General features: G+C 45.0%; 1 protein-coding gene across 2 annotated transcripts in view; it reads left to right on the top strand.

Annotated features, from left to right (window-relative positions):
* Window positions 1-13,109, top strand: part of PON1 (paraoxonase 1) — a 34,744-nt gene extending 21,635 nt beyond the window's left edge. Inside the window, exons 8-9 of one of the 2 annotated variants that reach the window (XM_043588915.1) lie at window positions 10,191-10,319; window positions 12,805-13,109. In XM_043588915.1, coding sequence (XP_043444850.1) covers window positions 10,191-10,319; window positions 12,805-12,963 — 288 coding nt within the window. In that variant the 3' untranslated portion in view covers window positions 12,964-13,109. The remainder of the gene's footprint in view (window positions 1-10,190; window positions 10,320-12,804) is intronic. The other variant, XM_043588918.1, reaches the window with a different exon arrangement.
* Window positions 13,110-13,375: the final 266 nt, after the last annotated feature.

Genomic DNA, 13,375 nt, shown 5'->3' with positions numbered 1-13,375 from the left:
TGCAACCTTTGTCTCAGTGCTTCCCCCTCTTGATCTCCAAGGTTCCTGAGCTCAGCAGGGGCCCTGCCTCAGGTGGGACACTTGTTCCCTCTGCTCAGAGGATCTTCTTCCAGATCTCTGTGGCTCTTTCATTCATATCCTTCCAGTTTTCACTAAAATGTCCCTTCAGCAAGGCATTCCCTGGCCACCTAATCTAAGCTTGCGACTCTGCTCGCCTTGCTACACACACACACCATTAGTTTGCAACCTCAGGGGCTTCCTGGTGCAACCCGAATGCACCTCGCTCTACATGGAGGACAGGAAGAGACCAAGAAAGAGGCAGACCACTCCAGATCTGTTGATGGCAGGTTTAATAAACAAGGGAACTTATTTACTTGGCTTGTCTTAGGCAGCTGCAAGATGAGTTTCTCTCCACACCTGCCTGCCAGAATCTTAAAAGTTTATATAGAGGCCTTAATGGGGCTTAGTCACAGGTACCATCCAGATGGGCTCTACAACACCTACCTCTGTCGAGGCTGTGCCCTTGGAATGGTTCCCACTGTGCAAACAGTGGGCAGAATGTACATTTCAAGGGCAGGGAAGAGGATGAGTAGCTTTCAATTGTCCAGGTCCAGCTCGAGGGTCAACCAGTGGTCATGTCCTCTCAATGACCTGCTCCAACACTCCATCCCTTGTGATAGCTCTTACAATCTCATCCACGCCCCTCTTTTGCAATGTGCCCAGGGCAGTCAGCAAGGGGTTTCGATAGCATGTGTGCAGCTTGTTTAGTGGCTATCTGGCTACACTGGAGGCAGATACTATAGCAACAATATCGGTACAGGCAAGAGTAAACACAAAGTAAGGCCATGATTCCCCAAATCAGTGGCGATTTCTTCCTCCAAGAGCCCCCAAATCTGAACCACTGATTTATTAAGTCCCCTGAATTGAGGGTCAAATCAGTCAGGGTATTCACTTGTGTCCTTATGTGATTTAATAAAGATGACACATTAGCAGACTCCTCAGGTATGGACACACAACATTCTGTTTGGATAATGGCAAAGAGGTGGTGATAGTGTTCGAGGCCATCCTATTTTGGATGACAGCTTTTATCATTAGAGACATTTCAATGTTCAGTACAGACAGGCTTTGTTATCATTTAAGGTTTGCTGGATGAAACTGGTAGGGGGGGACAATGGAGGGAACAAAGCCAGTGGCCAACTGATCATGCCAGTGGAAATAGAGTGTGCCCACCTGGCCTGGAAGGGAGGGAGCTTGGCAGTTGTTATGGAGGGGTGGACTCTCCCGCATGTCCAGGAAAAACACAGAGTGTAGGGGCCCAACCACATAGGTAGAAGCCATGACCAAAGATTGGGGCCACATGAGCACTGGGCCCCACTTGTGGCCACCCAATCAGTACCTGGGCAGTGTGACCTGTTAGCACCAAAGTAGTTGCCATCCTTTAATATGATAGAATAATTATACGGTACCAGCGATATCCATCCCACGGATACATTCCTGGTACAATTGGGTTGGTTCTGTTTAGAATGATTTTTCTGTTCCCAACATAGGGGTATCTGGGGGTTCCACTGTCTGTAGCCCTGGTAACCCACATAAACCCATCTCAAATCTGAGCATAGCCACCCCTAGCTCCAATGATGGTATTTCTAGGATTCTTCAGTCAGCAGTTTGATGGGGTGCCTGTGTAGTTTGACAGAAAAAGAATGCCCATGCCCAGTGTTACTGATAGTGTGTGCCATAAGCTGGTTTTCTGGATTAGTATTGGTAATATCAGATGGATTGAAAGTACTACTCCTAACTTGCTGTTTCTTAATGTACTACTTTAGGGCTTTTGGATCCCCTCCCCAGCATGGTGATACCTACTAAGGCAATCCTGACCAGCAAGAGAAGGGCAGCTCTCCACATATCTGACAATTGAATTGATTTTTTTTTTGTCAGGCATATGAGTGGTCCACTGTAGAAAGGTATTTTCCTCGGGTGCCCATTCTGTGACTGGACACTACAGGAACAGCAGAAGTTTTCTGGCCGAAAAAAATAGACATTTAGTAGGAACTTACATGGAGATCGTCCCCTTCTTTAAGAATTACACTAGTGGCCTCATCCTTAGATGTTAATGTGGCTGCAGCTTTAGGCATTTGACCATGTGGTGTATACCATACATGTTGGCCAGGAAAGGCAGCACCGTCAGGCATGAGGAGGATATGCCAGACTAGGACCCCTACCCTTTCCCCTCTTTCAGATACAGCGCATTTCAACAGGTCCAGCCTACAGCAGGACAGTGGGATCCAGTGCAGCCTGAGTAGTTCCCCTTCACCCATCCTATGCAAAGTAAGTCGCCCATCCTGGAGGGACATCTCATTGCACATTCCAGTAGATAATGCTTTGCTCAGGCATGATGGGGCTTGGTGTTTTCAGCAGCATAGTTCCTTGATCCATGGAGAGAGTTGGCACAATGGCTGCCTCTCATGACTTCTGGAGCCTTTCAGTATTGGGTGCCTTGGTAGGGGTCCCTAGTCTGGCATCTGGAGAAACAGGGCCCTACTGGTGGATCATTCAAAGATATATAGTCCACCCGGCCAAGGTGGTTTTACTTGTTAGTAATTTCATTTGCTGCTTTAATATTCCATTTTTCCTTTCTACCACTCTTGCTATTTGTGGGTTATAGGGAAGACGGAGCTTCCATTCAATGTTGTGTTATTTTGCCCAGTTTTGCACATGATGACTTTTGAAATGTGACCCCCAATCACTGTCTATTCAATGATGGTATTCATCCATATTACTCAGCTTCTCTAATCCCCTGATGGTGGTAGCCATGATGACGAGGGAAAGCTTGGTTTAGGCCAGATGTGGTGTCCACACAAACCAAGGCATATTTAGAACCGCACTCACAGGCAAAAGGCTAATGCAGTCAATCTGCCAATCCCAGCGGATGGCCTCAGACTTCTTTGGCAGTTGCCTTGGGTGCTGTTTAAAACATAAAGGGCATGCTGCTACTGGATTGACTAAGTCTCTGTATTTTGAGGGCAATGGAGCCTCCTTGGAGATATACCCTCCCACCAGGGCACTGGGATGGCTACTTTTTTAATGCACCCAATCTCTGTATCTACGAAAGTGTTAGTTGCTAGTGCTTATACCCAAGCCAGGACATCGGCTTCCTGATTGCCGAAGGGTTTCAGTCCCTTGTGAGCTGAGATGTGGAAGCCAGTGAGGACTGACTGTCTCAGGTTCTTGCAGGCAGGCTCAAATATTTTTCCATGTATCCTGACCCCACCAGGGCTTACTCATGATTGTTCACCTTTCGCTTTGCCATTGTCCAAGCCATAGGATTAATCCCTTTGGAACAGCCCAACTGTCAATGCAAAGGGTTAACGGTCAGGGCTCATGAGTCATCACCAAATGGCCCCTCCCCTTGTCGGGGCTGCGGTTTCTTTCCGATTCCATCCAGATGGTGTCAGTGTCGGGCTGAATAGAAACCGCAGCGCCCCTGGATGGATTCCCTTGACTAGATCCATCCCCCCACTCCCTCCCTGCAGGCTGTTGGGGCTGCCATAGGAATGGGGCCTGGGAGGGGTGGTGCATCTTTAGATCTACATACTCTACAGGGCCTGGTAGCGCCCTCATTTCTAGAGACAGTGGGCTGGTGGACAGAGTGCTCCTCTGCGGCAGATAGGAATGCCACTTGGCCAACATGGGGGTTTGAGCCGTAGCCAAACCCACTTATCTCCACTGAGATAAGTCAGTGGAACATATTCTCAATCCACCCCTTGAAAGGAAGAAAAATTCTTACTTTGACATACTCTTCCTTCCTGAGAGGCTCCACCTGGAGCAGCACTGTATATACACTGCCGGGAACTGTAGCCCTATGGGGTATATGGAGTTTCTGTCCCCTTCCAGAGCTGGGCCCAAAATCCTCGGGGAACTCTGTCCTCCTGTGATCCCCAGCCCAGTACCCACTTCATACCTTCTGGAGTCACAGACCCATCTAACTCAAACGGTAGCCCTGCTTGGGAGATGCCCAGAGCTTTAATACCCTAAGCTTTCACTAGTACTTTTGTCTTCTCAAAGGTGACTTGTTGCCCTTATCCACAGACCCACACATGTCCTTTTTTTAATCAGTCCATATAAGGGACAGAGACACGGTGCCGGATGGGGAAAAAAAGTTCTCCCAAACCCCAAAATCCCCACAAAGGTTTGTACCTCTTTCAGGTTCTTAGGGATTGTTAAGCTTGCATCTTATCAATCACAGCTTCTGGAACATGTGTCTGCCTAACCAAATAACTCCCAAAAAGTTTATGGCAGTTCCTGGGTCTTGATTTTTTGTGGGCTCGTGGCCCATTCTCTCCCTTGCAGCTGTTCCAGGAAAGCTTGGAGAATGTCCTGCAGCGTGTTCTTGGATGGTTTCTTCTATCTCCTTATGCTCTGGAGCAATTTATACTGTTTGACAGTTACCATTTTCCCCAAGGGTGACAGGCCTACTGGTTCCCAGTGGGTGTTTCCTTCCAACACTGGTTTGATTACTACAACCCAGGTCCGGACTTCACAGATAGAGGTTTGCAGTTTCACCTTGTAGGATGTCAATGCTCAATATGATCTATGGTATTGGAGAGACAGAAACCTCATATTCTTGGAGTAGAGGGGAACACTAAATTTGTAGTGTCAAAAAACTTTCTTAACCATAACCATTTGTTCTGTGTAACCATTGATGATGCTGAAAACTTCTCAGGCTTACCAGGTATTAGAGTACATTTGGATCCAATATCCACCGGTTACTTCTGGAGGACCAGTGAGTAGTGTGTTCAGCTTGAGGCCTCTGATGGTCCCCAACTGCCCTCACTTCCAGGCAGTCCTGGCCTACATCTATCCCTGGGGTACAGGAGGAACTCCCCCCAAATAGGACTGTGTTCCCAAAGCTTCTGTTAGAGCAGGCAGGGAATCAGGGATGGGAAGGGGCAGACGGAGCAGGTCTGAATTGTTGTTCAGGTTTGATGGCTTTCCACAGGCCAATGAGTACAGTGCTGAGTTGTCAGTCCTTCCATTCATGTGGGGTCCCTGCAGCAATCCGGTTAAACCACATTTGCTTCTGGGTTATTTTTACTGGACCTTTACAGTCATTTGGGATAGCCTTTTGTTTTTATGGGTGACTTCTCTGTCTCAAGTCTTTCCCACAGCCATTCCTAGGATTTGTCAGTTTTCCCCAGATCAACAATGGATTGCCCAACATTATAAATGTCTTGTCTCACAACTGGGCTCAACATGGACATGAGTGTCCCATAACGGGTGTTGGGGGTGGACTGGAGTATCCTAGCTTTCATTCTTGCAGTGAATGTGGCCTAATCAGGGCCTTCAAACACAGAGGCGGAGATTGCCTGTCTCATTCCCAGTTCCCTAAGATTGTTGTTCCTCCTCTATAGATTTTCAGGAGTCCACATGCCCAAGTAGGTGCCCCTTATTGGGCCAAACCTCACTGCAAGCTACAATAGTCTAATCTGTAATGGAGTGAGTACTTTGAGCCTTTGAGCTCCTTCCAGGTGCTACTAGACAGCAGGGTATGTGCTGATATTGCTCATTTTCTCTGCTTCCTGCCCAGTCAGAGAAATGTCATCTCCCGCCCCCCCCCCCCCCGCCCCCCACCGCCTCCCTGTATCCCTTAGGTGCACTAACCATGTCAGGATACTTTTCCTGGCTCTTTGCTGGAACTTGGCAGCTGTATCAATAAGCTCACTGGGAGTACATTCTCTCTTCGTGAATCTTTTCGCTCAGTTGGAGGCTGCCCCACTAGCTGGGGTTGTCGTGGTGCTGTTGCTTTCCTTTGTTTTAGGGGTTGGACAGCACGGGGCATTTTGTTCGTTCCACTGTCAATCACCACAGCATCCTCCTCTTCACTATCCTCACTTTTCCAGGGGCTCCACCTCCTAGAGTCCCAATCACACTTTGTCACGGCACTTGGACCTTAATCCGCCACAGCTTGCGCCCTCCTAGCTTTGCCAAGTGTCACGCAAGGTCTTCAAATGACCATCCTGCTCTCTCACCTTGTCTGCCAGCTCCAAAGCTACAGAGTAGGGGACACCCACATGTCTTTCTCTGATCTCAACTCTTCTTCCGGCTTTCTTTTTTTTTTTAATTAAATCCATTTATTTAAAAAACTTATTATTGATGTATTGTTGACATACGACGTTATATTAGTTTCATGTGTACAATCCGGTGATTGAGAATTCTGCACATGACTCCATGCTCATCACAAATGTAGGCATCATCTGTCACTATACAATGGTATTACAGTATTATTGACTATATTTTTCATTTTTATGACTTATTGATTTTATACCTGAAGTTTGTACCTCTTAACCTTCTTCGCCTATTTTGCTGTCCGCTCACCCCATTCCCCTCTGGCAACCACCAATTTGTTCTTTGTATTTATGAGTCTGTTTTTGCTGTTTCTTCGTTTGTTTTGTTTTTTTTAGATTTCACATGTAAGTGAAATTATGTGGTATTTGTCTTTCTCTGTTGGACTTATTTTACTTAGCATAAAATCCTCTAAGTTAATCCATGTTTTTGCCCAAATAGGGGGGCAAGGAGAGATAAAAGAAGGCAGACAGACTGGCAGGTGGCAGGTTTAATAAACAAGGGAACTTACATACGAGGCTTGTTTTGAACAGCCTTAGGACAAGTAGATCTCCACACCCGTCCGCCAGAATCTTTAAAGTTTATATAGAGGCCTTAACTGGATTCAGCCACATACACTGTCCAGATGGTCTCAATAACACATTACTCTCTCAAGGCTATGTCCTTGGAACACTTCCCACTGTGGAAACAGTGGGCAGAATGTACATCCCAAGGACAGGGGAGGGGTTAAGGAGCCTCTGATTGCCTGGGCCCAGCTTGAGGATCAACTGGTGGTCACGTCCTCTTGATGACCTCCTCCAACACACACACACATACACACACACACGTGCACACATACACACTTATACTTCCTTTCTCCTTATAGCTTCATTTTCCTTCAACATTTATTACTAATACTATATATTTAACTTATATTTTATAAGTGAAATACTCTATATTTTATTTATCTTCTCAACTGTCTGCCTCTTCTACTAGGGTGTAAGTTCCAGAAGGACAGGTAATTTTCTATTTGTTCCTGGAAAAGTTCACCAACACGTGGTAGGCACTCAACAAATACTTGTTCAATTAATATGATAGGGCTGGTACACTTCAGGGGTTTATCTTCTTCCCCTACCAATTATGATCTGGTCTGAAGTTTTGGGTCAAAAGAGGTAAAAACACAAAGGAGAGGAAAGAGAAAGTAACAGCAAAGTGGAGCATTAAAGAAGTAGTCCCTTGTCCCTTACAAAAAAGACATTTGTCTCTTGCCATAACCGCCCATGGCATAAAGCATTGTCACCATGCTTTGTGGAACTGTTCCTGTCAGTACATCCAAGGTACTGTCATGACAGGCTTTGCTCTGAGTAAATTACCTCAAAACTTTATCAAATGGAGCATCATGTTAGACATTAAAAATCATTGGCATAGCCCATTTGGTATTAGCTGACGTAAAGTGGAATTTCATACACTCATACTGGCCGAGGGAATAAAAACAGATTGTGGTTATAACAATAGGTACTTCTATAAATTGAAAGTTAAGGAATATTGTAAGACTAGAGCCCTATCTAGTATATATATTCAACACAGAATGATAAAGGTGCTCGTCCTGCAAAGGACGTATTTCAGGGTTGACACCCACTTTTGGCAATAGGTAATGCCCACCTCCTGACATTACAATTCAGTTGAGGCTCCCCCTGTGACTGTAATGTTATTCTTTCTTTTGAAGGATCATATTAATTCAGAGTGGGTAATTAATTAATACCTGGAGTGTCAAGAAATTTGATAAATGAAAGGAGACTGATCTTAAAATTTGTGATGAGCTGTGGGTGGTCTATGTCCTGTCAAAATGTGGGATAGACATACAATGGAATATTATTCAGCCTTAAAAAAGAGTACTAATACGTGCTCCAACATGGATGAACTTTGAAGACCTTATGCTAAGCAAAGTAAGCCTGACACAAAAGGACAAGTATTGTGTGATTTCACTTTTATGAGGTTCCTAGAATAGACCAAATCATAGACAGAAAGTGGAATAAAGGTTATTAGGGGATGGTAGAGGGGGGAATACAGTGCTATCGGGTGCAGAGTTTCTGTCTGGGATGATAGAGGTTTCTGGAAATGGATAGGGGTAATGGTTGCACAGCATTGTGAGGGCACTAATGTCACTGAATTGTACCCTTTAAAATGGTTAAAATGACAAATTTCATGTTATGCATATTTACCACAATAAAAATAATCTCAGGGTGCCTGGATGGCTCAGTCAGTTAAGAGTGTGACTCTTGATCTCAGCTCAGGTCTTGATCTCAGGGTCCTGAGTTCAAGCACCACGTTGGACTCCATGCTGGGCCTGGAGCCTACTTAAAAAAAAAAAAAAAAGGAATTATCTCCTCCTTCACAGAAAGGAAAAAAAAGATTTCAAGACACAGCCGATGAATGGGTCCCACTTTGATGCATTCTAGTTCTCTAAAAATTGGGATGTTAACAGAGAACACAGTTTTTCCCAATGAGAATAATTTATTAAGTTTCCTTTATCAAGGAATGTCAAATTTTCCACTTGGCTTTGTGGAAGCATGAAATGTGTACATTGTGTGCACTGTAGTGAGTTAGTCTAGCTAGGAATTGCAGATTTGCAAGAGTTCATTGCTGGGCCCCAAAGGGTCTCCCTGCTGGAGCGTCAGCCCACCCCCACCCCCACCCCCACCCCGCCCCCTGGCAGGAGCCAGGCCTGCCACTTCCTGACGCATGCTCCAGGAGCTGAGCTTCTTGTAGAGCACACGGAGGGAGCTCAGTAACCGTGTGTCAAATGAACGGGGCCCCAGGCTTTGGTGTCCTTTTCTTCTCTCACCCCCAGTTTACATCTCTGTAGGCTTTCGACTGCCATGGAATTCACCAGTTCAGCAGTTACCCCTCCCAAAGATAATAGCAGAGCTCTGAGACCAACATTTTCCTCATCTAACGAAATGACTGTATCAGCATAGAATGTCTGACACTGTGATAGATGGGGGTTTGGCGGTGGGGGGCAGAGAAGGCCCAGGGCTGATTTTGGCCAGAGGATGTTTGCTTGGCCGCCTCCTTTGGCCGACCTTGCTTGCCTCCAGGGTAGGAATGAATGATGGCTCTGCTTGGAGACTCTGCTGTGACGCTGGAGCCCTCCAGTGCCTTCATGGGCATGTGGGGATAGCTGTCATTTTGAGGAGGAAGCACGGGGCAGGGCAGCGCTGGTTTGCCCTAGCCGCCTGCCCACACTCTGGCCTTTGCAGTGAGTCACCACCAGTTATTACACGGTCTCTGGGCGCTGAGGTATGCTGGCCTCTGTTTGAGGTACACGGTAGATATTACTTCTCCAACTGAGAGTTAGAGGTAAACAAATAGATGTGATTTCTCCCCAGTAGAAGGCAGCCAAGATGATGAATGGTGGAATTAAGAATCATTGGTATTATTTATGATCCTGGTACAAAGCCTCGACAGCAATCTGTGCAGTCATCACATGCTCGCAACTTATATTTAGAAAATAAACAGCAGAAGAGCAGGGAGTTGAATAACATCAGGAAACTAAAGAAGAAACTTTTTCCCAACTCCAAGGCAAAAATTAGACCCTGGGTGATCATTTCTCCTCTGGCTGCACAGCCTATGATTAGCCATTAAAGAAGAGCCTACATTTCATTGACGTGCTCCTCAAAAATGAATCTACATTTCCTGGTTGTTTTCTGAATGCTTGTAAAAATATCATTTGCACATGCCGTTTTAGAAGGAACTGTTTTATGCAGCGCTTAAAACTTTTTCTTCCTTTCAGTTTTAGGTTCATGCACAGATGTTAGTCCCAATGGTTTCATCTGACTTCTAACAATCCTTCTTGGCTTTCTGCATCTTCCCCTTCCCTCATCTGTCCTGGAAACTGATTAAATGCTAACATAGATGGAAAGCTAGAGGAATTCCCTGAGCTGTACTGAAATGGGGAAGAATTGTGTCCTGGAACCAACAGTGTGGTGACAGAGAACAAGACGATGGCTTTCCCTGACCTATTGTTCCATCACCTCTCAATTTTTTTTCACTTTCTGTCCTTCCTTCTCTCCTTGGTTTTAATCTGGAAGTCCCTGGACTTTAACACACTCGTGGATAACATATCCGTGGATCCTGTGACAGGGGACCTTTGGGTTGGATGCCATCCTAATGGCATGAGAATCTTCTTCTATGACCCGGAGAATCCTCCCGCATCAGAGGTTGGTTTGAAAAATGAATCTGATCAGCAACCTATTCCCCGCTGTTTCTCAGTTGAAAACATAAATCTCAATTATATGTGCAAATACAAGGAGGGACATGGATAGATGATCCAAATGATGAGATATAAAAAAGAGTTTGACTTTGGGAGGCGTTTTAGTTAGAGTCTAGGCAGGAGACAGATGGTACATTTAAATGGGGTAATTTGAGGGGATTTAATAAGGGCACGCTATACACAGGTGTGGGCGCACATAGGGAAATGAACAGAAGATAATGCATCACCCCAGGGCTAGCAAGGGAGGCAGAAAATGGTTACCAGAAGCCAGAACAAGAGGAGAGCTGTGTGTGGAGAGGCCCCCCAGTTGGGGGACTCAGAGGAGGGTCCTTACAAGGAGGAAGCCTGGAACAAGTACGCCAGCTCGCTCCCAGTCCTCCCATTACCATGCTGCTACTCCTTGGTCGATCCTAACTCAGAGCCAGAGAGCAGGGGGAGCCTTCACAGTAGGTTTTTGTACAAGTCTGAGCAGAGTGGAGGGCTGGAGTAGGGTAGCCAGCAGTGGACTGGAGTTCATCAACAGTGAGTTTCTCCAATTTGAGTATTCACAATAGTTAAAAAAAAATCTAATGTACCTTCTTGCTATGGTCTAATCATTTCTTTGTGACCTGCCCTCCCTTTCAACCCCCTCTTTCTATGTGTCAGTATACAATGAACGAGCCCTAATGTGCAAATGGCCATCCTCTCTAAACCATCCCTGTGGAATGGGAAAAAAATCAGTCACTTGCTGGAATTATTTCGGTTTAAAAGACCTTTCCTTCCATCTTAGTTATGGTGCCCAAAGACCCCATTCATGTTCATGGTCTTTATTCAGTGGACTATTTTGGCAGTGCAAACAAGAATCTGAAACTCACTTTGCCATAGGCATTTACTATGACTCATCTAGAGTTATCTATTTTGAGTTTTTCAGTATGTATTAATTATACTTGTTATTTACATCAAATAACCAATATAACTTTTGGCATAGTTTATTGCTATGTATTCTTTTTAAAGCCTAGTTGTAAGAGTCGTTCTCACTCCCACCCACCAAAAAAGATTTTTTTTTAATCCCATGTTTCTTAGATTTAAAAAAAGCCCCAAACCAAATGTTTGTTTCCAGTTACTTTACGGCCCTCCATACCCTTTATCTCCAGGCTTACAGGACAATTGTGATTGTGTTTAATGGCAGTCCTTTGTGCCTTTTGCTACCTCTTAGCCATTAGGATTGCTATATGGTATGTTTAACAGAACTGAGGACATGTATGCTGTGGTGTGTTCACCGTTCAGAACGGAGCAGAATGTTAGATTCTAATTTGCTCTTGCTTGTTAGCTCATTTAGTGAACTTCGGTCACTTGCTACAGCATGGACTTGGTTTGCAGCTCTGGAAAAAATACTCCCTTTCTAATGATGGATTTGGTAAGAAATAGCAAAAAGTAGTAACAATCCATTAACCAATGCACTGCCCCATAGAAGGATGATTTAGTTTTATTAAAAAGAGGCTTACCTAAGCCAAGATGCATCATCACCTATTTCCTAGTAAGTAACTAACACGTCTGTCCTTGGGGCCTGCTGTTTTAAAGAGGTCCTTGTTACTGCTCCCTTGAACCCTTGGTATATAGGCACTGGCCATCCTAGTCCGCCATGTTTGGTGTTTTTGTATGTAGGTATCTTTTCTTCTAGTCATTGTATTTTATCCTAAAGTCTTAAGAATATGAAGTTAGAGCTGAAAAGAAACTTAATCTCGTCCCACACACCTCGTTCTACAAATGAGGAACAAATAGTAAGTAGAAGATCCAAAACGTGACCCTGGGCCCCTGCCTCACAGGGTACTCTTTACACAGTGTGAATTATATGAAATCGCTGTTTTATTGACCAAAGTGGTCACATATTGGCTATTACGTGTGGTCAGCTTAGCATGCTACCACACTGTTGTGATCGACACAATCATATTTCTGCTCAATAAATGAAGGAAACTGAACTTATAAAATTTTATACATTTAGAGTTGGAAACTTTAGTTCAGAGGAGCAGATGTGTATGGTACAGAGATATGTTTTTTTTTTTTAATTGCCAGAATTTAAAGACCAAATTCCTAGCTTTTCTGAAAACACAAAAAACTGGCCGGAATTCTAGCGTGGCAGTAATCCGTTACTAACAGCCTCCCTCCTCATTTGCCATAGTCCCTAATACTCCCTAATGTCTCACACCCAGACTGTGCTACTTACTTCTGTTTCTTGCCTAGTCTAGGTAGTCCTATGTGTCTCTCTGTTCAAAGTCGCCTGATTAAAATCTGTGGTTTTGCCAGTGGGGAAACCGATGTCTTATATAAAGGGTAATTTGGCAACAAAATATGATTTACCTGCAGGCTTCTTCATGTGAAGACATGACCCTTATTTAAAGTTAATTTTGAGTGACTTAAAAAGAAATATTAAGCTACCGTTATTTCTTTGATAGGTGATCCGAATCCAGAACATTTTAACAGAAGAACCCAAAGTTACCCGTGTTTATGCAGAAAACGGTACAGTTTTGCAAGGAAGTACTGTTGCCTCTGTGTACAAAGGGAAACTGCTGATTGGCACCGTGTTCCAGAAAGCTTTGTATTGTGAGCTCTAGTGGGTCGGTTTGCACCCGTGCCGTGGATACTGTGAGCCCATTTCAGCTGTTGGCCCCATCTCAGGGGCCACAGCCATCTGATCTGAACAGTGACCACTGACCCCGAACTCAGACATCTGGAAGGAGGGAAGCGCTGGTTAGCTGGGAACAGAATCAATGCAGAAGGCTTTTTGGAGGGTATGATAGCAAATCAGTCTAGCAATATTTGAAAACCTCACTGACCAATAAAAAAGTCCTTTTCAGGGGCGCCTGGGTGGCGCAGTCGGTTAAGCGTCCGACTTCAGCCAGGTCACGATCTCGCGGTCCGTGAGTTCGAGCCCTGTGTCAGGCTCTGGGCTGATGGCTCAGAGCCTGGAGCCTGTTTCCGATTCTGTGTCTCCCTCTCTCTCTGCCCCTCCTCCGTTCATGCTCT

This window comes from Prionailurus bengalensis, chromosome A2 (assembly GCF_016509475.1).
Source record: "Prionailurus bengalensis isolate Pbe53 chromosome A2, Fcat_Pben_1.1_paternal_pri, whole genome shotgun sequence".
Classification (NCBI taxonomy): Eukaryota; Metazoa; Chordata; class Mammalia; order Carnivora; family Felidae; genus Prionailurus; species Prionailurus bengalensis.
This window is presented reverse-complemented; position numbering and strand designations above follow the sequence as displayed.